This window comes from Malurus melanocephalus, unplaced genomic scaffold (genome assembly GCF_030028575.1).
Source record: "Malurus melanocephalus ecotype Western Australia unplaced genomic scaffold, MMel_1.1 scaffold_519, whole genome shotgun sequence".
Lineage (NCBI taxonomy): Eukaryota > Metazoa > Chordata > Aves > Passeriformes > Maluridae > Malurus > Malurus melanocephalus.
In genome coordinates, this window is record NW_026623751.1 from 164,717 (window position 1) to 191,956 (window position 27,240).

Genomic DNA, 27,240 nt, shown 5'->3' on the forward strand with positions numbered 1-27,240 from the left:
CATTCAGAAGCTGTAACTGAGGGAACAAAGAGGATAATGACATTATTTACAAAACAAGCAGATAATCACCAGGTATGACGCATCTCCGCACTTGAAATGATTATTCTATAGCTTCGATGGAATTCTGCCTCAGATCCATTCCAACAGATGTCCAAACTGTGTACCTTAAACAACTCAGGCTGTCTAAGCAACTGGAAATAGCAGGTGCCTGCTCAATAAAGGCTTAATACAGAAGAAATTAAGAAAAAGAACCACACATGCCTGTTTCCCTTCTGCTCTTGCACAGGTAGGACTGGTCCTCTCTGCCAAGTTCTGCTTCCAGCTCCTTCCACGAGCACACCATGGAAAGTAACTGAGACCCAAAGCCAGAAATCTGGGAGCTCATCCATTCACTGCTGTGTGGTACCTGCTGGACAAATCTTTTGGGTCATGTTGACCACACAGGGAATTTAAGCCAGGTCCCTTAATAGGATAATCTTTAGATTTCAAGCCCTGCCCTGTTTCTCACACTTTGTGTGCCACTGCCCAGCCACTCTTGCCACAGGAACAGGTAGCTGTGACACCAGAGATGAGCTCACAGTCCAGCAGCTCTCCCATGGTGATGTGCAGAGGCATTTTGGGTGTTTGCTGGCAGTGCAATCCAYTCCWTGGTCACTGGATGTTTCTGGAAGCRTGACCCTTACCCCAGGGACACCTCAGAAAGCAGCAGAGCCTCCAGACCCCCACCCATCSTGGACTTTGAGCAGGAACTCTCATCCTGGCAGTGCACCTCATCCACAGCACCTCCCAACCATCCTGAAATTCTAATTTATGAACTGCTCTCKGTATAAATCACCCAGCTTCCTGAGAGATGGCAAATAATGCAAACCAAGAGTAATAACCAATAAATTACCTGCTGCTCTCTAACAGAATCCGGTGATGACCCAGGTCATCATGGAAACTGGAACAGTTTTTCTTAAGGAACGACTAATTGAAAAACAATACTAATGAGGCAATAAGTGCTATTACTAAATCCATTCTGCTGTCATCATTAGGCGAGTCAACATTCCTGTTCCGTGCTAATTAGGTCAGATAGCAGAAGCTCAGAAAGAAGAACATTAACCAAGTGTATCTGGAGCATTCTGGAGACAGACAGAGACAGCCAGAAGGGATTTTTGAGTACTCATTGCCTATTAAATTTTGGAATCCCCTGAAACAAGTCATTCCAGTCAGATCAAGATACATTGGTTTAATCCTTTTCCTCACTCTCTCTAGCAAAGTACTTTGTCAAGGGGTTTTCAGCTRAGGCAAACCAGCAAGTTTGTCTTGTTTTTACTAATGTAGTAATTTTCTGTCCTACCTGACAAAGAYAGGGGATAGCTTCCCTTCACAGGTGATTCTGGTCCCTATTCAAAGCCAGTCGATTTTAGTGCTACAAGGATGAAATTCAGATCCTCCAATCTTTTTCTCTTACCAGACACTATGGGCATAAAGCTACTTCACTCGGCCAGTATCACACTGAWTTGTGCTAAATCCCCTGGGACAAAGTAAATTCCCATGGCCTGTAGTGATTAGAATGACACTCACCAAAATCCACCCATTTCACACCTGCCACAATCACCAATACCTGAAGTCTGTAAGCTACCAAAAAGATCCTTGTTTAACCCGGATGAAATCCAGGATGGCAGCAGTCAACTGATCCTAAAGGCCCACACTGTGAGCTGAAGTAAGTGCTCCCTGGATACCCTGTGCATGTCACACGAAAAAACAACCCCAAAACCAAAATTCTTTGTTTTCTCTCTGCTGGAGCTGGGTTGATGACAGGAGTCAAATTCAAGTGGTTGTTTTTTATTCCATAGCTCTACAGAATAGTCCTTTCACTATGGTTGTCACAGTGTACACAAAAAATATTTTTCAGTCACTCAAAACATGCCCTTTGTAGTTCTTGGGAGTTTTGTTTGGTTTTCTTAAGTTTTAGAAAGTAAATTACCATGTCAGGGAAAAATTAAAAGGGATGAATCTGGCTGATCATATTTCTATCAAATGACAGGAGTCAAAACCTTTTTCCTCAACACATTAATCTGTAAACATTTCCCCAAYAACTGCAGGAAGGAGATGCAGCTGAAGAAGAGTTGGGTACTTATCTGGTAAGAACCCCCACCCCATCATTTGTACCATCTTAACCATGCATCAACAAATGCCAACCATCAGTCAGCATGCTCAATTTAAATATTTCAACTTCTCAAATAAAGAAATGAAATTAATCTAAAAATATTTTTAATATAGCAAGCTTGGCTATAGAACCAGTGCAACATAAAGAGGACACCCATTGTATAACCAACTTTACTGCTTAATCTTAACAGAGTAAGCTACAGATGCAACAGATTCACCACAAGTTATTTGGTTAAATTAAATACTGAAGTTAGGATCATGCTGTTGGTAATTGTGGCTTTAYAGTACCAATGCTCAAGTTGGATGAGTTAGTTTGACTGTAAGTAAAATGCAAGTTTACAGAAAAAAAAAAAAAAATTAGTATAGTAGCCTGTATTCTGTTCCATGCTCAGTCACAATGACAATGTCTTCAACAGATAAACAACATTTCAGCATTATGTAAATAATGCCAAAACATACAGGAATTGTAATGCCAAATTTACAACATAATACAGTGCTTAACAAAGAGATTTCTCAGGCACGGGGGCCAGTAGTGACAATGCTACACAGGACCAGAAGCATTCAAGCCCTRCTCAGTGCACACAGTGGACCACACTGACAGGAATGCTTTACCTTTCGATGGAATTGTCACTCCAGAAGTTTGTGTCCCAAACATAATGCAGTGGAAGAGAAATGTTAAACTCTTGCCTCAGACATGAAGCAAAAGCACTACGTGTTATTTACAAACCTGAACCAGTAAAACCACTTTAAGAACAGARAAAAACTGTGATCACCTGATAAAGATGACAGAGCTTGGTTACTGTATTGTGTGAACTAGGATAGTARTGAAGTTGTAAACAAACTTTAACCAAATTAGGTTAATGCATCTATTCTTAACTCAAGAATATTGCCATTTCAGCAGACAGTGATTTTTAAAGCTAAGGACACTATCAGAGGTTTTATTTTTKTTTAAAGCCAAAACTTTAAAAACCTGGAAGCTGGCAAACTATTTTTGTTCCTTATTAGCCTTCATTAACTTCTCCACAGCACACTTGAACAAAATTYTCAAACCTCCTGATTTATCTAATTCTGCTCCAACTAAAGTAGCTGGTACCAAAGTTGAAGCAGACACTCAACACTTGAAAATCCCTACTCAGGGTGGCTTGGCTTACACTACTGGGGATGAGTTCAGACTGCTGGTATAATTTTCATTGAATATAAAGCATGGARGCATTTGGTTTTTAAAAGAAACACTTCCTCAAAATTCAACAKGCTTTGCAAATATGCAAAGAAATATATAGGTAATCATTTCTGAATCTGTCAATATCCCAGCAATGTCATACTCATTCTTCCTCTCCCACCTTTCAACCAAACCACATTGCCAAAGTGGCTGATGAGACACTGATGGAATTAAATTCACTGACATAAAGCCTGGATACAAAACAAAAWGAAACTTTGTCCCTGCCGCATCTATTTTTTTTCTTTTTTTCTTGCATTTTTTAATGAACCCATACAAGCATAAAAGGAATTGTGTTGGTACTTTGTGTTGGTTTTTTTTTTAAAAACAGGCATAAGAGTTGTGCCAGATAAAACTGAAGAAACTTTTATTTCACTTYGGAAAGATTTTTTTTATATTACCAACCTATTTCTCTTCATAACTAAAGGTGATAAAAAATAAATCCATAGTAACAAAAAAAACCCAAACCCTGTAATCAAACTGCTTTTTCAAGTATGTTTCTCCCCTCATGAAAGAGCTGCATGAGCCATAGTGCTGATTAAAACCCACATCACMATGAGCAGACTTAGCCCCTAGCCCCAGATCCCCCAGAATTGGGTTCAGCTTCCAGTACACAAGACTGGAGGCAGGAGGCAGATGGGCACCTGCACTTTCCACCACACCTCAAATCCCTGATTCTGACTACATCCACTGTCACAGCCCCATAGCATCCCCCCACCAGGGGAAATGGCACAGGAGCCACAAAGTGATGTTGGACAGGTACCGTTGTTCAGCCCAGTGCAAATCTTGTGCTGATGGAGATTGATTTTGCAGACCTACCAGACTGGAGAGCTTTGCCCACAATGTWTCTAAAGAGCTCAACATAAACCACATCTTGGTATTTTGTTCAGTCTGGAATTCTTATCTCCACCTATTGCAATTATGGAATCACAGAATCACAGAATAGTCTGAGTTGGAAGGGACAAGGATCATCCAGTCCAACTCCTGAGGCCAATGAGGGGGATTCTACAAGAGTTGGTCCCTGCATTAAACACTATAAAATGTGAAAAATAAATGGGGACAAACTTCCAAGTCACTATTAGTGATGGTGATAGGTTCAACTTTTCTTCCTTCCTCCTTATATTCACTTCCCATCAATGCAAGAGAAAAGTGCAACTTTGCAGCATGTTTGTTCACATCAAGTTTTTCATCAAGAACACATTTTGCAGTAACAAAATATGGTCTATAAAGTCGCAAAGTGCACAAGCTGAAGGCACAGAGTACAAACACATAGGAAAACAGATTTCAAGATACCAAGTAACAAAAAAAATGATAAAAGAAAAATCTGGAATTCAAAACTCCCTGACAGAAGATACATTTATATGGGACCAACTCTTAAAAGGTGACAGTTTTTAAACTAACAAACAAATACTGCAAAATAATGAAACTTTATTCTTATTATTTAAGTAGAAGCTCCAGAAAATAACTTGAAGTTTAAAATCTAATACACTGACGTGTTAACTAGTTTTAAGAATGTCCTTAATATTAAGAAAAGAGTGCAAAAAGGATTCTTCCATTCTAACGCTTTTGGAAGCTGCTGATTTTGGCTGCCCATTTCCACTTTGAAAGGATTGTTTTTCAAGGTGCATTCCTCACAAAGGTCACAGAACAAGAACTTTTTGATAGGCCAGACCAAGGAATCRTGTCTTTCAAAGTCATCCCAACTGTAGCAGCAACTGACATTTTAATAGATAAAGAAGAAAGTTCAAAATTCTTCTTTGAGTCATAGTTCGTGTCAGAGCTTGAGTATCAGCAGTTGCCAAAGGAGGCTCCAGATGCCACCTGTGCTCCTCCAGTGTCCTGGCTAGGAATAGAAGCTGATCCAGTATATTCACTATCTGTATCCCCTGGAGCTTGCACAAGCTGAGGAGCCATCTGAAATTACAGAAAAAGTTCAAGAAATTCCCTCATATTAAACTTCCCCATGATGTCCCTTGCCACCCCTCCCCCAAAACACAGCAGTGTCTGCAAAACATTAACAGTGTAAAYAGAAGCTGCTACACCACATTAATGCCCRCTCATTCATTTCAGCCTGTAATAAGAGCTCATCATGAAACTGTATGGCATTTTATGGGAGGGAATAAAGCAAACACATGAGGAAACTTGGTGGAAAGAGCAGAAGTTACCAACAGTACCAGAAGAGACACTGCTCCCCAATGGCTCCACACCCAAGCAGTTTGTATTCTTTTAGGCAAGGTAAAGATTCCATTGCAGACAGCTGCTACATGTGGAGATGCAGCCCCTGAGAACCCTAAAGTCCACCAGGACCTGTATGCCCAAACTGCCAGGGGCTGGAGCAGCCTGGAGGGCAGGGCTGGATCCATACTTACTGTAAGTTAATTCTTCTCCAGCTCTCTTGCGTGACTGGTCACCTCTGTGGGGGAAGGCACAGAAATATCTCAATAAAAGATGTTCAGACATCTAAAGGTTCCTACAGACCCCAACCATTCCGTGATCTTCAAAACAACAGTGAAACACCTCAGCACAATCATCAGCTTCTACAGATTTAGAAACAAAATGTAAACGTAGTAACAATACTACTACTGCAGGAATCTCAATTTACTGAAAGCATAATCTGTATTTCATAGATTTAATTAGTTCATCCTTTTGCTACAGACAATAGGCTTGATCTCRTAGGGTAATTTTTYATAAAATGAAGATGAAAAGAAATGYKCATACACAGCTGGAACTTAAATCATGCATGAAATTRTTTTCCTCATTTTGAACTCCTCAACCAAACTTTATGGAACTATGTGAAAAAAYTCTGCATCTGTCAGTCTGAAAAGATGCTTCTGAATCCTGAATCTTACAGACTCTAAGCAACTCTGAGATGACAACATTTGTTCTTTAAGCAAATTAGCACTTAATGGTGTTGGTAAGCTGACTTCTTCATCTAGAGGTTGACATGCCATTACTGCTGCTGAATACACCTCACTGTGCTGTGCTCCTCCCAGTTATTGCTGAAAATGCAGCAAAGACATGACCATCTTTTGGCACAATTAAGGGAGAACAGATGACATTTCATACTAACTCAGAAGAGAACAGACTTGGCATGCTGTTTGATAAAAGAGAAAAACAACCTTTTTATACATCTATGTGTATAGGAATATAACCTCAGAACAATTCTGAAAGTCATAAACAACTATGCTTATAATAGGAAGAAGCACATTACATCCTCAAATTCATTTCAAGGCAAAATGCATTTCAAATACACTGGAAAATGCCATGCAGCAAATACATTCCCTGTACTTCAGTYTGCTTTTACCCGTGTGCCTTTAGTGAATACTCGACTCTGACACTTAATACAAGCTCCATATTGAGCAGACTGCACTGACTCACTGATAAAAAATATGTAAAGAACACTGTGCCAAACACATTCATCAGAAACTACCTGCCATTGATGGAGATATTCCTCTGCAAGTTTTAGCTCGCATTTTTATTTCATAAATTGAAAGCAAGCTACATAGAAACAGCAATTGCATGAAAGCATGAGGTAGGGTGGGCCAATTTTTTAAACCTACAGGGCACGACACAACTCTCCACATGTCCAATASCCAGAAAATCTCACACTGCAGAAAGACAAAGGAAGGGTTTAGAACTTAAGACTACAAATAATGTGACACAGAAACCTTTACTTAGTCCTTGTTTGGATGACTCTCAGGCTCTAATCTCCCCTTTGCTCCTGACTGTCACACAGGACAGAAGCTGTTCCCTCTAGATTTGCTTTAGTTCAGTGYCAGAKAAYTACTTTTCTAAAAGYAACTAAAAAAGRAGTTGSTAAAATCTATTCTGARGCTCCCACAGAGTCTCCAACAAGYACCACATAGGCACTTARCCTCTGCAATAGTCAGTGCCCCTTACTACCCTTCCCAGCCTTTCATACAGTCTCTCCTTATAGAACCAAAGAAGTTCAAAGCCAAGTCTCTCATTTTCAAGAAACTAAAGAAAAACATTTTTCAAACCAGTTGGTCTTGTGGATAGAGAGTGCTACAACTTGAAATGTCATGTTTRGTTCTCTAAGCAGTGTGAAACTGCTGAAATGCACTTGTAAGCAGAACTATTATCAGCCACCTACAGAATTAGTAAGATTGAAAGTTTGACACCACCRAATTGTTCCCCTTTTTGTTTTGTTCTGTACATTATATTCTTTTGTCAGCATCATATGCCTACTCAGTTTCAAAGCCTCTGATTCTTGGGCCAAATGCACTGCTTTGCYCAGCCCAGGGTCTTATGGTTTTATTTTCATGCTTATCTCTCAAAAAATTATTTTCCTCAASAGATACACTTACAAGGAAAGAATCTGAACCACATCATTTGCATTTGGGTCAACAGTAGAGCTTTGAAATTTGGTAATTTACCAAGCTTTGAAGAGAAGAGATGACATCTGAGGAAAACCATAGGGTCTGAAATTCAGAAATACACGCAACACTAAACACACCCACACATCTAGTGAGTGTTCAAACTAGAGGCCCAGACCCTCAGCATTGCACATGTAACAGGAAAGGTGAAGACATTTCCTCTTTATGAAGAAATGAACCTGTTGGGAACAGAGCATGAGGATTCCCCAGCCTGATCTCAGACTGTCACACTACTGCAGAAATGATTCTCTGCTGTGGTGGAAGTGCTGTGCCTTTGTCTGGGTGCATAAATAGAAGAAAACAGACCAACAGGCACTGCCCAGTGGGAACAATTTACAGGACGAGCATTTTCTGCTGTGTCTTTTACTGTTTGGTCTTCTCCCTTTTCCCCCTTCCCAATTCAATACGCAGATGGGAAATGCCTATTTAAAATAAACCCCTTGAGTGTATAAATAACTCTGAAAGGAGAAAACTGACATTTTCAGAAGCACCACAAATAAAAGAGAGTTTATAGAAAACAGCCAAAGTAAAGGTTGARGCTGAACAGGAGCATGATCATGCAGTAGAACCACAACCAGAACACAGGAATGCATGAACTGCAAGCAATCTGATCAAAATGTTTCAAGCCTTCCAAYCATCTACAGTTTTGGTACCATCTGCAGGGCTGTTAGTGCTAAAAAGATGTGGATAATAAGGCCATATTTCAGATACTGTGAGGGTTCTTTACTAAGGGGTTCTTTACTGAGGATTCTTTACTTTCTTCAATTATTTCTTCAATATTTTTAGGTGTATCCATTTTTACCATTTCAGCACTGTYCTGCACAATCACTACAGAAGATTAAAAATTTTTACCTTGTAAATCCATTCTGAATAAGGTCTCTTTGAAGTTTCTGGTCTTGAGCAGCATATTCCTGAAGCTCAGATTCCACAGCAGGGGGTAGAATATTTGGGATGAATTTAGAAAATAAAGCTGGTGCCATCTGTACCCATTCTGTAAGAAGAGAGAAAGCAATAACAAAATACATTGAAGAGGTATTTTGTGAAAATTCTGCTGTTTGACAAATGTGACTTTATTTGATATTTGACTTATATCATTATATTAAAATGATATTTTAATTATTCTAATTATTAGAATCTTGAATTTAAAAAAGAACAAAAAGCAACAAAAAAACCAACCAAACAAACAAAAAACAAAACCCAAAAAAACCAAACCATCACCCAAACCCACACAAATTATGCCTTAAAGCAGAACAAATAAAAAAGACTTAAAATCAGGTGTTCAATGTAGCTAAAAGAATTAYTTTCTCAACTTCATTCTCAGATTGAAACTCAGTTCTTCCTTCATCCCATAGGACCTTGCTGAGTCTCTGGACACTCTAAAGGACAGGCAGCTGATAATCAGCAAAATCACTTGGACAATTAGAAAATTAGTGTACATTTTACTCCAGGAAACTTATCCATAAAATATACCTCTCTCTTCCCTGAGCCTTACCTCTAAAAAGCACAGTAGTACCATAACACAACCCTGCTACTCCATCCCCATTTCAATGGAATTCACGTGTTTCTCTCACTGATCTTCCAAAGCTTACAACATATTTTTAAAATTCATAATGTAATTCTAATCTGTACTAGTTCAGCTTCAGGACAGAAATGTGATTTAATYTCACTGCACTGAACATTGTYKTACAGGAGTAAGACAATTTACCTTKAAGTTGCTTCAAGGCTTTAGGACTAAGCAAAGGATGAAAATTTTATATATTTTATATTTTAAATAGGACTGGTCCCAGTACTGAGCTAGAATTAGAGTATTTTCTGGCAACATTTGAAACCTGACAGCTGTAAGGCACTTTCAACCTGAAGAGAAATAAGAGATCAGTACAAACACTTTTCCTTTTTACCTGGTCGTAGTGTATACAGGCCTTTCACAATATTTGCCATGGTTGAAGGAGTTATTTGAAAGGGTGTTGACTGAGCTTCCAAAAGTAAAGCTGAAATAAAGAAAAGTTGTTCTTTTAAACACAATATAATTGCACCTTCTTCTTGAAGAAAAATCTGACAACAGCACATTTACTGTTTATGTGGTAATACACAGGCTTTTAGCCTTATTTGTATTTGTATGAGCTTTGTACCTACACCCAAATTACAGAAACACAYACACAAAAGAGAAAGAAATTAAGAAGGTGTAAACCAACTGCTGCCTCTTSATTTTCATTTCTCTACCAAGCAGCTGAGCACCTTTTTGTACCCAACACACAGAGAAATTACTCTTACAATTCTGTGTAAAGGACACATCTCTTGGGCTTACATTGGAGAGACTCTGCTTTTTAAGCTTCAGAGCATCTCCAGTTCTGGCTTCAGCATCTGCCACTACAGTACTTGAATAGAAAGAAAAACCTTCAATAGCATGTTTTTCTTCACTTTCTGAAACTGTTTAAACAGCTCATGTCATAGGGAAATTAAAATAAAGTACTTTTTGTAACCTTCAAGTAATCACAGTTGTTATATTTGACTGTCATAGATGAATTTTTTACAAAGAGCCATCTTAAAAGTGCTTGCTCATTTTAGCTGAAGCCTTGAGGGTGTGAGAGCCTGTGATTTGYTCTGTAATGACATATTGACAGCCCCCTTCCTAAGGATTTTTCAAACAGCCTCTTGGCAGCCAAGAAAGTTGGAAATCATAGAATTAAAATGGGCATAGTGCTTTATAATGAGACCATAATGTACAATCCAAACAATGTGTGTGCATATACAAATGTTTATATCTTTAATTAGATTTTGGCTACTTCAGCATAAGCTTCAACAATAGATTTGCAAAGTATTCAAAGAACTGTGAATTTGTTCTTCATATGTAGACATTAAATTATGTTCCTAAAATATGTAAAAATATTTAAAACAAAAACATTTTCATCACTTTACTGCAGCTTCAGAAATTAACATTTCTTATCTTGCTTTCTGCAAACACACACATCACCTGCTACAATGCAGATTTAGATCACTCACTCCTGATTTATAGCCAATAAATACAAGCATGACAGCATTATATKCAACAATATAACAAAGTAATGACATGCATTTCCCAATATTCAATAAAGAAAATCAAAGAATATACTGCTTAATAAACCATACAGTATCAACTAATCCAGCTTTTCCAAAAGCTGGACATCTATCCCTTAAAAATTGCTATAGGATTTGTGTTTGCAGGATGATTTCCATAAGAACAAACAAGATTCCTCTCTTATGATAGAACCAAAAGATCTCAATGMAGGTTTAAAGACAAACAGGTAAATAGAGGTGCCAAGATGTAACACTTCTTTGCACACAAATTCATCTTCATTTTTTCAATTAAACAAGCTTAGACATTCATTCAAAACTGTATTACTTCTTGAGAGTGTCACTTAGACTCAAGGAATAGAAACAGCTATGTCAGACATGCTGAAATGTTACCTCTATTGTTATTTTACAATCTTAAAAAATACTAACAAAGACTAAGGCTTTGGATCTCGCTTTATTAGAACAATTAATGAGAGCCTACAACACAGCGTCCTTCTACCTACTTCCTGAACTGCACCTGCAGCATTTACAAAGAGAGAGGAGGGAGAGGCAKAATAAAACAACCTCAGCTGAATGAGTGGTAACAACACCATGATACCATCTGACCACCTCCACAATGTTCATGAATTAATATCACATCCTGCAGAGTAAGTAACTAACATGCAAACAACTTAATTAACCTGTAAATAGTCTTGAAAACAACACCTGGCAGAATCACAGAAGAGAAGTGTGGGTTCCCATGATGCATTAATTGCAGAAAGATACATAATGCTTYGAAAAATTGTTGAACTGAGAAAAGACACAGTACCCAAAAAGGCCTCAAGGATTTTTGAGGAACAGTGGATGAACCRTATTGGAGTATGAACCTGCAACACTTCAGATCCTCTGCAGTAACCAAGCTACCTTGTTACTGCACAGCAGCACTGGAGAACTCATGATGAACATTTAAACTGCTTCCTAATTACAGTGGGGCACTTTGGCAAGATYCAGGACCCCAGTAATTCCAGGARTAGCAGATGATATCTTAACAAGTTCAAATTCACAYGTTCACAACTCAAGATTSACTTGCAAAAACTMGGATTTAGCWSYTCTAAAAAYCTTTTCCCATCCTTGAGCATTCCTTTGAAAACAGATTTATTTTACTTAGCAAAGACGTAACTCTTCTGGCAGAATAGTGAAACTTTTGTATGTTGATACAACAAAGGGTTTTTTCCCTCCCTTTCTAGTAATCTAACAGAACTTCAAAGTAAGCTATTTTAACAAATCATACACAAGAATAACCTAGGCAGATGCGTTCAAATATGTAACTATCCAACAATGCACTCTAAAAAAATTAGAAACCACATTCCTACTAAAAGCAATTCCAACAGCTTCCACACCAAGGCTATAGTCAGTCATTGCTCTCCAGCCTTCAACAGCAGCAGAACCCATTGCTTAATGTAAACAAAAGATGCTGGAGATTTTTATACTGCTGTACAAAATGCTTTTTAGGACTTAATTCCTCTATGTATGCAATGTGTACATTATCATGCAGAGTAACAACTTTAATACTTCCAAGGAATTGAGCCCTTACATAAGTGCACAGCWTTTCTGCCCCTTGGGAGGATCTGCAGATCCTATGGAGTCAAGTCTGTAGTGCCCCACTGACTTTCTCTTTGTCTTAACCCTCCCATTTGCAATTACATCAAACTGCTCATGATACTGGGATTTTATTTTCCTTTAAACAGAACAAAAAATAAATTTTTACTAACTTAAATTCTTTGTAAGTTTGCAATGAATTAAAATGTAGATCAGAAAAAAAAAGACATAAAAAGTTGTTCTTTGTTACTATGCATTTGCCACTAGGTATTTATTAAAGCCACAGATTACTTATAAAATATTCATTACATAGACCAAAAGCTTTATTAAGCATCTAATAAAAATACTGCAAAATAAAGATTCTGAGTCTTAATCACATGGAAAATATTCAGCGCTGTAAAAAGAATAAATATGAGAAACAAAGCTATAAATGTAGAGATATAYGCTTTTGGACTTGTATAATTGGAAAATAAGGCAGTATTTTCACATTTATAATTTTATGAGGCCTTATTGAAATTGGAACATTACTCCTATTTCTTTGCCAAGGAGCCAGATTAACCATGGTGGTCATTGCTTGAGTCTGTATTTTCCAATTTAATTTGAGGTACTGCACCTTAATCAACATGAAACAAGGAAAATACGAAATGTAGCTGCAACTTTTTTTAATGGCCTAGAGTTCTTTGATGAAAGGTTTAGTTCAGAGACAAAATTTGCATGCAGATTGTTATTTAAAGAATTTGAATGTATTCTACAATACTTGGTAATAACCCAGACTGCTTTCCAATATTGTTACAACACAATTACTCAGTCCTTAGCTGTGAAATTACAACTGCTACTTCAATATTAGTGATAGSACCCTTAACTGTTAGCGTGTCATTATTGATTATTCCACCAGATCTGCAGGGCACAGAGGGTATAAAAGATTAACAGCTCTGRAGAGTGTAGAAGTACCTGCTGGGCTCTAAGAAAACGGTGACATTAACGTGACAAGAGTTTGGAAGGAATGGTTGTCTTTCCTGCAATAGCAGCATCCCATAGTGTTATAATATGAACAATATAAATATTGTTTATAAGGTTAGAAATGGAATTTGAAATTATTAGACTATTTGCCRACATAAAATAAGCTAGAAATCAAACACTCAACAAATTCACAATCCTGTAGATGCTAGAAATTCCTTTAAAATTCTTTTTAATGAAGAACTTGGGAAGGCATCCCTTCCATATTTCTCAAAAAATAGCCTTTAATGCTACAGAACTCTCTTGCCCCTCAAATAATTTACTGTCAGAAGCTGGAACCTRAACAGCTCTATAGCTGGGGAAAAGGATACATGAGCTTTTTCTTCCGAGGAATTCTAACAGAAATCACCCCATTTTAGTCTGGCACAAACATACTGGAATTAATCGGTATTTTCTCCTGGTCCTCTGCTACCTCTCTCCATTTTTAAGGCACTGAGGAAGGAAATCTCATTTCATTTTGGAAGGAATCTTCTAATTTCATTTCACCTAACYTGACATGTGGGCTGATTCTAAGGACAGTCACCCCACAGGCCAGTAATTCTGCATTTTTAACATTTTTTTTAACTACTTTTTTTCCCCTGTATCTTCTTAAGCTTAAAAAGCAAGAAATATAGTTTATGAATGTGGGCGAGTTGTGCAGATTTTTTTCTCATACTAATTCTAAAGTTTTAGGAAAAAGCAAAGCAGTGTCTAGGGGCTGAGTAACATTCAATACATTACAGAAGGAAAGGGCCTCAGTAATCAAAAAAGACATTTTTAAAACACATTGCTTCTGTCATCAGAGTAGTCACTCTGCRTCCCAAAGAAGAAAGAATAATGATTTCAAATGCTTGAGGGCAGTTTCTACATTAAAGTTTTAGTTCAGATTAGAAATGTGATTTTGAAGCAAATTCACTGATTATCCCTACTTTGCTGCTTCTTGCTTGGTATGACAGAGCTGCCTTGGAGCATATTACTTGAATTCCTTTTGGGYAAGATTAAACCAGATGTGCTCCAACTGCTACTCCCTGGCACTTTGTCCAAAGGAGCAGACATTAGCAAGTGGGAAACAAAACTCTCCAAAAAGCAGGGAAAGGTCAGCACTGGGTCCTCCACACCGGCACAGAGGTGCTTCATACTCTGCTCCCTTTATACCACCCCACTTCTGAATACAAAAGTAGCAATGAAACCTTCAGTTCTTCTCTCAGAGCCCAAACCTTCCAGATAAAAGCCTGTGGTTCTGCTGCACCAAACCTGTAATGATGCTCCAGGTGTTTTGTCAAAACCAACTCAGGACAGACATCCAAGAACAAGATCATTTTCCTTATGAAACGCAGTCATTAGATGTGACATGGAAATGAGAAGCCCAAAGAACAATTTCTTCAAYGTCAGCAGTATACAGAAAGGCTGGAGGCAATGCTCCCTGCAAGAAGCTGAAAAACCAYGAGAGTGTTTTCTCCCCTTGTCAGGGCATTTTCTCTGCAGTTTGTGCATCAAGGCAGTAACAGGTTGCTTCTCAGATGCAGACTGACACAGATGTCAAAATTGAGGGGGAGGAAGATACATCACCTCAAGCAGGGTAAATGTCAATTCAATCAATCTTTCTCTTGTCTATGTCTGCCAAAGGCATGAGGAGAGAATAAAAAAAAACGCAGGACACATCAAAACAAACCCTGTGCTTGCTGTTGTAGCTGTATAGTCAGGCCATGAACTTGGCATCAATCACAGTCATTCTCTCAGCCTTTGCATTGCTCCTCTCAAACAGAGTTCTGTATTCACAAACAAAAGCTGGATATTATTAAGGAAAGGCATTATGTCACAGCAGCACACAGCCAAAGGGATGAGGAGGATCCCTTGATCAGCTGACATCAACAGGATTTGGGAGTTCACACAGGGCTGAGGGCCCACAGAGCAACAAACAGCACAGAAACACAGCCCCACACAGCCAACACACTCCCTGCTACAGTCATCAACCTCCAACAGCTATAAACTAATTCATTCTCTATAATTTTGCATTAAATTTCTCCCTGCTAAATCAAGAAGGACAGCTGGACAACCTCATTGTCAGAGAGCTGTTTGCAACCTTTTCCAGTGTTTGAGTAAACTTTTCTGGCACTTTTTAGAGAGCAGCAATGCAGTGGAAATATCTTTCCTGTTTTCATATAAAAAGAAAAACCCTTTCCAACATAAACAGCCCTTCTATTGAACTTTAATACACCTCCAACAAAAAAATAAAGAAAACAGAGCAACAAGATCTCTTCCCGTCATCTGAATCCAAGTGACCTGGCTAGGAAGAAACAAAGCTATCATATGTAAAAATCTTCAGAGAAAATACTTCCTCTGTAACTCACCAGARACTCCAAACATACTGAAGTAGGCTGCCAGTGGTCACCCTCCTCCTGACTTTTTTCAAATAACTTTTTCTTGGAAAACCATCAGAAAAACTTMTACTTTGGCAAAATATGTGATATATTTTTATACTGTGTTAAGCTCTGAACTCACACAAGCACTGACATGAAGAACTACATTCAACAACAGCCTACATGCCTTTAGAATCCACACACACTAACCACTCTGTGTGCTCAGGTTTCAGTGGCTAATTCTGTAATTACCCCAGGCAACAGGAACAAAATCATAAGTGCTGCACAAAGCTATTTTCCCTCTGACAGAGTTCACCTGACTTCCCAGTTGAGTAACTGCTGTACAAAAGTACAGGCAGAATTTTTTTTGGAAGAAGCAGCTTGTACTGAATGATCTGTACCAGTACATTGCTCTTGCAAGAGTAAAATCCCTTCCTGAACTCAAAACATTGACATGTAAGGRAAGAAAAGCCCTTACACAGACAGATATAAATGGCTGAAGTACTACAGAGATGTGCTAAGGCTTATTTGAAGTGTATCAATCTGATACATCCTACTTCCCCCAAAAACACTGTTGTAAGCAAAGAATTAGTAGAATATTCTACTCAGATTGTCCCGTAACACAGTTTTCACCTCCATGACCAGCTTAAGTTTCTGTTGCTTTTTTCTCAATATGAGATGCTGGGAATCTCATCAACCTCCCAGAACAGGATTCCAGCCTACCACTCACCKTCCTTTCTTTAGTTTTCAGGAAGAGAACAGGAATAATTGAAACCTCTTGTAATTTAAACCCAAGTGATCTCTCCACCAAGGAGACACAACAGTATGCTGTTATGTTAATAGCTTTTCCTCTATTGTTAGATTCAAAAGAGAGCCTGGTTTGGGCACTAAGCTGCCAATATCCAAAAAAGAGAAGAGTGAGTTACTTGCATATACTCTCCACCATTGAATTTTTACCCACTGCAAGTATTAGAAGTAGTTTCAGGAGCTGTTAYTCACTTTCACAAAGTAATTGCCATTTTTCAAGACAAGAATAAACAGGCARGATGTTTCTAGGACACGGAGATTACAGTGCAGTATTATCAGAAGAGACAGTGGCTGCATAAAGAGAAAATAAACCTATTTCTGAGTTTTTCTGCTTACRAGTCACCTCATGTAGGACTGTAGCAGGAACAAAGACACCCCTCTCCTAGTGACAGGGGGATATTATCTGCATCTTTTCACTCCTGCCCTCATTTCTGAAGTTTTCTGTAAATAAGATGCTGTATCTTTGCTTGTTATATTCAGTTAAGCAGTTCTACACACAGCAACTTCTCCCAAGCCATYGAATACAGCAGTCTTATCAGCAAGAGCCAGCTTTGGCTTTGTAAGGAAAATAAKCAGGTTATATTCACTTACTTCAAATGTGCCCACTTTAATTTGAGGAGWAGTAACTTGATAAATGTGAGTGTAAAAGTGTTTGTGGGTTTTTAATACGCATTTACTTAAACTGATGAGAAGAGCTCCTGATAGTGGAGTGCTTAAAAAAAAAAAAGAATCATCTATCAAACCCCAAATGGAACCAAACTGGCATTCAATGGTGCAGGAAAAATTTGTCCATGTCTACTTAGGTGATATTTCCTCTGAAAACAATGAATTCATACCTTAATCACTCTAATTTTTGCAAACAACTGCTCAGAGAGGTGCTCCCACCACAGAGACCAYTGTAGCAGGCATTGATCTGGCACCTTCCTGCCTTCCACCACCCAGCACAGGGACAAGGGGACTCAGCTTGGGGGAGTCTGAGTGAGATCAAATGCTAAGAACAGGTCTGGGTTGCACTGCTCTTCTGGCTTCTTCCCCCCATCTTYCTGAAGTGGAGCAGGAACTTTTTCAAAAATCAAATGAACCTGAAATGTACTTACAATCCTTCCTGAACACAGCTTCAAATAGAAACAGCTTCCGAGCTCTGAGAGAATGACAAGACACTATACACAAAACTCACTTTGTACAAAAAAAAAAAAACATAGCAACAATTTCAGGAGGGAGAACAGATGTTACTCTGACCCTCCAAGTCTAGATTACAAATAGGTTAAACCAACTTTGTAATTTGGTAGGGTTTTTTTCAATTACAGGGAAGGCATGCCTCTCACTGAAGTGGCAGTTGCAGCATCTCTCAAAAACAGCCCCAGGACTCCATTTYTCCATACACATCACAGCTTCCCTGACTTTAATTTCAAAAGCATCCCCATTCATAGCTGTACTTTTTTTTCCTTCACTATACAGAAACATTTTTTTGCTGAACAAAATCTGTATCAAATATCAGCAAAACAGCACCACACACTGACATTGGGAAGCAAAGTAAATAACAAACTGACTTGCATTCTATTTTCATAGAGCCCTTACACTACTAAAAAGGAAGGAACTACTCATCTATTTTGGTTTGAATTTCAGCAAGCTAGAAAGAACAGCTGAGAAAGGCAGAAAAAAATACAGTACTAGAAGTTTTTAAGCACCTCTGCAGTACTACATCATGTGCTATGTATCTTCAATTATTTCCCAGGAAYCTGCTAGCAAGTTTAAAATTTTATTTAGGCATACATTAACTCAATTTATAGATCCTSTTATCCAAGATTTAATTAAATCAGATCACAGTTAAGAGTTCATGCCTGTCAGTATTTATCATCTTACTTAGGAGGGAGATAAAAYCCAAATAACTTAGCTTTAATAAACTGATGGTCACACTGAAATGAACCCAAAGAAGCTGCTCATTAAACAAGAAACTCCATATACAGCAACACAGAAAGCTTACTTTTATTTTTCTTTTTTTTTCCTTTTCATTTGACTTCTGCAATTAACAGAGCTGGGAAAAAGTATTTCTGATTCCACACACACACACACAACACCACGGGTCCTTTCCTTTCAACAGTTCATCTGCAATTATATTTGATTCTGCTATTATCAGTGCAGAAAGTTAATTACTTAGCAACACACATCTGACATCACTTATGTCGCAGGTTTATTCAGTGCTACACCATTGCTTTGCCATTGGCCTGAAAATGTAAACATTTCATCTTAAGGCAATATCAGCCAAATTTTCCATGATCTTGTTGCAGCAATCATCCTACCAGGTTTCRTGATACCAGTAATTCTCTTTGAATTACACAAAATAAAACATGTGGCCCATGACTGAGCATTCCTCATTGTTCTRATTTTTCCAAGGTGATGTGATCTGCTCTTGCTGACACTTTTCCAGATGGCAAGAACAAGATTTCATCAGAGCTGATGATCTCCCACCCCTGTAGGGTTCCAGGCTCCCTGACACTGTAGTCACCTTGCAGTCACCCCAGCCCAGGATGTCACCTCTCAGTGAGCCTGAAACAACAGAGCTCCTTTCTCTGACCCACTGGCTGGAGAGAGCAATGCATTGCTGCCCAARTAAAGAAAAAAAGAGCAATAAACTCCACTCCAACTGCTCTAATGCTTTGCTAGCTGCCCTTCTGAGGGGCAAAGCAGGCCAGCAGCAAGGTCCTTGTGCTCCCACACTGAGATGACAGGTTTCACACAAACCCTGCGGTTCACCACAGGAGTCACACTTCCCGTTAAGTGCTCCTGTGGGTATCACTTGAAGCACATTATATTTGCATTAACCCATTAACTTAAGAGAGAAACTGTTGTCAGCATTCTGCAGTTCATCAGCTCCAGCAGAAYTCGAGCACATCATGACAATAACCCCATAGGTATCACAGGTGTGACCACACCACGTTCTTAATGACACCTGTCCATATTTTGATAACAAAATTAAAAAGTAATAGGATAACCAAGAGTACAATAAAACATTCATTATGCCATGATCACAAGTCATAAAATAAATATTGGTTCCCCCAGATCTCAAGCATACCGTTACTTCACACAAAGTCAGATTTCTGAAAACAGTAAGTTGTGTGTGCCACATTTCCTCATGCCTCAAAGGAATTTGTATTRAAGTTCACTAATATTTGGCATTTTCTCCCCATTTGCTGYGGATTTTCAGAGCATCTGAAAGCAGTGTGGCTTTCCAGATTTCCATTATAAGAAAAATTCAACAGTTTTACTTACGCATTAGGTTGTAAATGTGCTTTTCTGCAACATGTTCCGTAAACAGCTTTATAAGGTCATCTTTTAAGTCTCTGTTAAGCTTGGTTTCTATGTAAAATTTATTCTGGAAAATAAGACAGAATTTTTCAAGTTTATTTCTCATAATAGCAAATAAGTAAACTTGGTTTTTCTCCCTGAATAAAAACAGTTCAGAATATTAAAGCTGTAGAATATTTCACCTTTAAAGTGTTTCCTTGGTGACTGCACTTAAACGAAATAGAACATTCCTGGACAGCAAATAAACATTGGTGACAAACCCACTTACATACAGCCATGCATATTTATTTTGTTTTTGGTACCTAGAGCTATATCTCCATATTGATCCAGACTGGAAAGCTTGTATACAAAWCACTTAATTTTAGAACTTTCATAAATTATATAAATTCACTTAACAYCAAAACACAGCTGGACATCATGCTTGTAACAAAAGAAAATATTTTTCCAATGACTAAAATTGATTAAGCCATTAAAACAGATAGGTTACAACAAGAAATCATCAGCACAACTATCCACTTCTGTGGTTCACTGACAATCTCAGAGGACAGCTACTCTGAATGAATCAGCTTTAGAAATAAACGATATCTACAAATCTATAAAACTGAACTACAATAAATTTTTTAGGATTCCATTACCTTGACCCATTCAGCATTAATAATGAATTGAACTCTTTCAGGGAAATTCAAAGGAAATTCTATTCATKAGKTCCTTGAGGGCCTCTATACTTAAASTACTATTTGGTATCAATGCTCCAYTTCCAGCTTRCAATTAATAGCAAGATTTCTTGWCTGTGTTTTATTCATRGAGGTGTTTTAAATGCTRGGGGRAAWGTAACTGCTTCAGGATAAATCTCMTATCATTAAAATGCTAACTTGGAAGTAGAACAGCTGAATTAASTAATTTGGACAAATTCTGCAAAAGAATTAAACAGATAATGTAATGGAAAATCAACTCAAAAATAACCAACAGGAACACTTATCTGAGAGATTTACTAGAGGAAGGGATATCTTAATGGACAAAGATTTTTCCACACTTTAATTCAAGTTTTTCTCCTATTCACTAAAGCATTTAAYAAAACTGGAACAAACTCTCAGAACACAGAGCAATCTTTATGTTCTTATGTGAAACCCATTCTCTAGGCCATTACCAACATTACAAACACACCATAACAATCAGCCCAGGCAGAAGCCAGTTCCACTTTTGAGGCAAACATCCACCAGCAGTTATTTACCCTTAATAAAGATTGAAACTGGTAGAACAAAGGCAATCTGAGGGCTGAATACATGACCCTCTTCCAGTTTATGTTTGTTGCAGTGATGGACAACAGCCTTAAAAATATTTTTTTTTAATTCAGTAAACTTGCTGCTGGTGTTTCCCTCCCCAAAGGTTTCCCTAAAGGTTTTATCAAGGACTATGACTCAGTAGTTTCCCCCTCATCTGGGCCTGGGAACAGAGACTGAGGATAAGGCTCTGCAAAAGTTACCTGTCTAATTAGAAACAAATGTACCTGTCTAATTAGAAACAAATTAACTTATTTGGAATGGTTTTATCAATGGTGAAGTGACACTGCAACAGAAATCCACAGCTACTAAAGATACATTTCTAGGTAGTGTTAAGCTACACACCACACTACAGCCTTTGACCAGACCATTTTCCTAAACCATTTTGCACAAGATGTGCAAACTRTGATGCTTCATTTTGTTCAAGGGCTGGAAAGCCTAAACTTTTAGTTCTAGTAATTTCATTACTAGAAAGCAAAAAAGCTCCCACAASCCAGCAGTTTCAAGACAGTACCTAAACACAGAAAAATGTAAAATATTCTTCACATTTGCTCACTTGGAAAAACCTTTCCAAAAAGATGTTACTCTTGCATGAACTTAAATAGACAGTGAAAAAGCACCTAACTTAAGTACCTAATTTCCAATCCACAGTGCTGAAATGGGAGAGCAGAAGAGCTGTCACCTTCTCCATCCTTGTTAGAGGTAAATCAGGAAGGTTTTCTGTATAATATGTCAGTATCTAAGCTATACCAGTATTTCTCAAAAAAAAAAATGTCTCAAGACACATAAAGGTCTAATTGACAGGTAAAAGGTAAGCAGACAAGAGTAACTGAGAAAGTCAGGTATGATGCAAACCATAATTCAAAACACCAAATCATAAAGCAATCTGGCAAATCTTARAAGATAAAACTCAGTTAATATTATCAAGAGGAGATCAATAAGTATTTGAAAGAAGACAAAACAGTATATATGAGTGCTTATCACCTCATCAATATATCTGTACTCACATGTATTTGTGTGTACAGACACACACTAAATGCCCTCTAGCTGATAAGCAACAAAGTGCAATATCACCCAGTAGGGATAACAATATTTTTGAGGCAATGAAAAAAAAWTTAACTACCCTAAACTACAATGTTCACAAATGTTAGGCTCATATAACGATAAAAGATTTTCAGCTATAGCTAAGTAAAATAAAAATCTGAGATTCTATAAGAAAATTATATAATCTGAATTTTAATCTTTATTCAAGAGAAATATTCTTTCACTGACATGTGCAGCATACTGTGATAGGTACAATCTGTAAGCACCCAGAATAACCTTACTTAAAATTACTTACAAAATAGTTTTCCCATAATAATAAGGCACTGTGTATTAAGCTGACTTCCAGTTTAATTTGCTTTACCATTAGTTACATCAGAACTTTCGAGGGAGCCTAAATTCACAGAATCTCTGACGGTCTCTTGGTATCATGCTTTTCTGACAGATGTGCTACAAGCATCCTAAGACTGAAAAAATCCATCACCATGTGGAAAAAACAAAGTGCTCCCAGTCGCAAAACTCCTTCAGTTGCAAGGTCAGCCCTCTCAGCTACCCCTTCAGGTAAGCTTGGAAACACACCCTGGTCACCACATACACAAAGGGTTAGAAATCACCTTCCCTACACTACCACACAAAAAACATGGTTTGGTTCATATCAGGATAGAAAAGTGCTGCTGCTGCTATCAAGACACACAGGACGAAGCCCWAGACAAAATACTATGCCATATTCCAGTTCTGCATAAAAGCTTTCATTTTTCCTCAGCTYCATAGATTTTTTGAAAAATTAAATGCATATTAGAAGTTTACCTAGGCAGCAATATAACTATTCTTTCGGAACAAAGTCCTTAAGAGGAACTTTATGGCCTTGGGAACTCCTGATTAAAGCAACCACTGAAAAGGAAAGCCCTGTCACCTCTGACATAAAGGCAAAGTTTAACAACTTGGTCCACTTCAAAATTCTTTGAAAAGTATCTACTAAAGTAACTGCAGAGCTGTCACTTGTACTGTAATTGGACTTTCACCTCTTGCAGTTTTTCAATTGTATTTTTGGACCAAACAGAGGCGACTGTTGCTGCTGTATGAGAGAAAACTTGGTTAGATACTACCATGTAAGACTGCACGAGTACCTGTACATAAAAGTACGTCCAAATACACAAGAAAAAACTAAGAGACAAACAGTTTTCATCCTGACTTCTCTAGAGATATTTCCCACACCATGCACAACACTGCTGAATAAATTATTTCAGTGAAAAAGTGTGAGAGCTAATTTGGTTTTAGCCTTACAAACCAGCTATGCAGCTGAGCCAAGTCAGCAACGCTTCTGGCAGCAAGAGGAATCAACAGGTAGGAGAACCAGATAAAAGGGCAGATTAGAAGACATCAAGCTCAAGAAAGGCAAATTCCTCTTTTAATACAACCAAGTGTATGGTAACAAGTGTCAAAATACTGTAGCCAGTTACCTAAAGTCACTGAAATGCAGGAGAGCCTTCTAAAGGACACTGCTTCCCAAATTCTGTGAAACTACCAATGAGAAAAACTTCAGAGTTGGAGGTTTATTTAATGTAAATCAGTTTAAATATTTTTTTAAGTTTATTTTCCAACAAATATTTCTTTTTTTTTTTTATTTTTGAGTGATACCAACACAAGGATAGTTTCTGGAAGAAGAACAAATTTCAAGCTCAAGTTATTCATTACCACCAAAAAAAAGCAATAAAAGTTCTGGTACTTTGAAAAAAAGGATGCAAATTAYTGGTTTCTGAATGACTCCAACTATGCCTGACAGTGCTATGAATGTTTTTTTCTTCATCCATCCAACAATCGAATTGCTTTATCAAATAACAAAGACATGTGCAAAATACATTTCTTCCTGKCTTTTCTGAATCTGTACTACTTGAAAGAAAAGATTAATCATCTCCCCAACCTGACCCAACTAAGAAGCCAAAATTTAACAAGCCAATAAATCATCTCTGTTAAAAAAAAATATTAATAATGAACTATTTGAGATGGCTTTTTTCCCCATTAAAATCAAAACCATTCTCCCCACTTCCAGAAAAGAAGTATTATCATGGAAACCAACTCCAAAACTCCACATTTAAAAAGCATGGTTTCCCCTTCTTGTCCCCATACACCTGATCAGTACTGTTAGGCAGTAGCAAAACTAGGCATGAATTGTAAGTTTTACATGTCAGAAACCATAATAGCTGCATTTTATTCTTTTCACTTTCAGTTAACATCTTGTGTATGGACATATTTATTTGAAAAGAAATTTCTAAAACTTACCATATATATGAAAAGAGGCACAATGCTCTGCAATGCTCCCATATACTGTCCAAGAGCTATGTTAAATCTTTCAATATAGAGATCTGGAGGGCTGGCCTGCAAGAAACCGTAAAAGTCAGGTTGTAATYTGAACAAGAGAAAAATCTGGAACARCATGGACTACRCTTTCACAGCAAACTCAAACAACTACAAAGGATTTGATACACCAAGTCCACACAAAGCAAGCCACACATCATTCCAGAGTTTCTGTTCTAAGTCTCTCCAGCAAAACCAATCTTCCTTCAGTAAGTAGTTTTTGCCAAGGACAGTAGGTCAATGCCCAGCACMAAGTTCATTCAGTAAGAAATACAGTGAGCCTGTAACAAACTGACATTTAGCATATGCAAATCAAAACACTTATTTGTTTTGAAAGCACCAGCTGTCACGCCTAGAATCCATAATCAAATCTGCACACACACAAGTGCTGTACACTGTGCTCCCACCCCCCTACACTTTAGTCTATGAGAGCAGGGTGGCACTGAGCTGCTGCTTTGCAGCTGAGCTGSTGAGTGGCACATCCTGCAGCTCCAGGGAACACTGTCCTCCACAGAAAACCTTCCTAAGTTACTGCTGGGTCACCTAAGGCTCAGTGGGTTGAAATGGAGGGACCTTGCAGAAGCAACATCTTCAGAATATTCTGCATCCGGGTCCCACACTCCAGGTCAGGCCTGTGGAAACCTCCAGGCATGCTCAACACATGGCAAATCCCTGGAGTCCCAGTCTAAACTTTGCTATGTAAAACTTGAATGTGCTATATTCTGGGTACAATACACTGTTTCCCAAAGAAGGGGATAAGGATAAGGGGATAACTTCACTGTTCAGCAGCAAGTGAAGTTAAATTGAGAAGAGAGCCAGAAAAATGGACAGCACTAACCACTGCTTCTGTTMGAATATCCATTTGGAGGCATTCTGAAGAGCACTGAGACACCCACAGAAGGAAGAGGAGCTACAGTAATGTGTTCCTCCACTATCCACTTCTCATCTCAACCCTCCCTCATACACAGCTCTGCCTCTGGTCCAACCCTGCTCTGGTCTTCCCAGAGGGGCTGAGCAGCTGCCTGAGTTCCTGCTGCTCACATCTCCACACACACAAACCCAAGGGCAAAGTGCTTATTGCTAAATGCAAAGCAAAACTTCTCTTCCCTTGCAAATGTTTTGCCCTCACCAAGCCAAAAGAGGATGGAGATTACAGCAGTAACTGACACCTTACAAGAAAACAAGTTTGAAGATTTTCCTAAAGTCAAAGCATCTGTAACAGAGATGAGAAACACTCAAAGGCTTAGCTGCACCTCGACCACTATATCAGAACTTAAAGATATCTTCACAAACATTTTCAGCCTTTGCAGACATTCACCAGGGGCCCAAGTAGAACAGTTTAAATTTATGTTGGTATTTTGCTCTTTTAAGCATTCTAAATTTATGAACTTTTTTTCCACTTTAAAATAGCTTATTTTTGCCTCCCTTCTTAATATGCTTAATGAACACGTGGRTAATTTTCACAGCAAACACCAAAACAGAGCAGACAGTTCAGAAGGGAAAGCAAAACTGGCAAAGGAAGAAAGAGTGTTACTCCATATGCARTTGCCAAAGGCTATATATGGTTATTCCTCATTTTGATCACAAGGTTTTAATCTTATTGCAAATGCACTTCTCAGGGGTGGCCAAACAAATTTTAGTTCAAAATRCCAACAACGTATAAAAGTGGCTATAAGCTCCAAGGATTCCCTTTCATATGTAGTTACATATATAATTTGTTGCAAATAACATGCAATGAAATCTGCATTTCTAAGCATTATGTATTCCTGCTTCACTCCTTTTCAACCTCAACTTTAAATATGGTTATACTCACTGATTTGTATACAGCTTCTAAGATTAAAGAAAAAGGAAAATTTTRCTTGAAAGGACATGTCAGACAAAAGGAGACCATAGCCTGACACAGGGCACCACTCTTCTCTCACTGATAGATTGCCATGTTCATTAAAAAAAACAAAACAACAATAAAGCCAACAAGAAAAAAAAACACAGACAGAAGCTGTCTGGGCAGTGCAGATTTAATCTCAGGCAATGCATCCAGCCAGTCTGCCACACTCTTGACAAGGGACATTAAGGACTGGTATCTTTTTTCTCCACTGCAGATGAAAACTCTGCTAGCTCAGCTCCCAAAGCCTGTGCCACGGTAAGGGAAKGCTGTTTATGAGGGCACAGCATCTGCTCACCCAGCTGTCTCCTGAGAATGACCCCAGGAATCCTTTAACAGAAGGATACCTGGGAGCTGTCAACCACCACCATGCCTTGCAACCCAGTGGAAAACAACTGCTCCAGATAAAGACTAAGAAAGCTAAAAGAGATCCTGACAGCTTCAGAGGAAGCACTCACTTGTGTCAAGCAAATATCAGGCCTTGGTTTTAACCTCTGCAATGCAGAAATTAWGGTGTCTGCTTTATCAGCATGAAATGTCACTTCTCAGTTTTGTTCTCCTGCTGGCATTTCATGTCAAGCTTCAACAACCAAGACATTAACAGCGATGGACAACAAAAAATAAACAACAAAGCAAGCTTGACAATCAAACTCTCCTCAGTAAAGCTTGGCTTGTAAACTACCAAAATAATCAAGCCAAAGAGAAATCAATAATAGTATTTTCACAGCTCATCTATGAATTACTGTAATCTGTGTGGGGAAAACAGAACCATCTGTTTTCTGCTCATCACAGTGCCACTGTAGGGCTGCTCCAAACYGCC

At 38.2% G+C, this 27,240-nt stretch overlaps 1 protein-coding gene across 1 annotated transcript in view; it reads right to left on the reverse strand.

The window, feature by feature from the left end:
• Positions 1–2,308: 2,308 nt before the first annotated feature.
• Positions 2,309–27,240, reverse strand: part of CACUL1 (CDK2 associated cullin domain 1) — a 41,924-nt gene continuing 16,992 nt past the window's right edge. Inside the window, exons 4-9 of the mRNA XM_057381650.1 lie at positions 24,464–24,559; positions 19,827–19,929; positions 9,663–9,752; positions 8,617–8,755; positions 5,737–5,780; positions 2,309–5,281 (exon numbers count right to left, since the gene is read on the reverse strand). Coding sequence (XP_057237633.1) covers positions 5,241–5,281; positions 5,737–5,780; positions 8,617–8,755; positions 9,663–9,752; positions 19,827–19,929; positions 24,464–24,559 — 513 coding nt within the window. The 3' untranslated portion in view covers positions 2,309–5,240. The remainder of the gene's footprint in view (positions 5,282–5,736; positions 5,781–8,616; positions 8,756–9,662; positions 9,753–19,826; positions 19,930–24,463; positions 24,560–27,240) is intronic.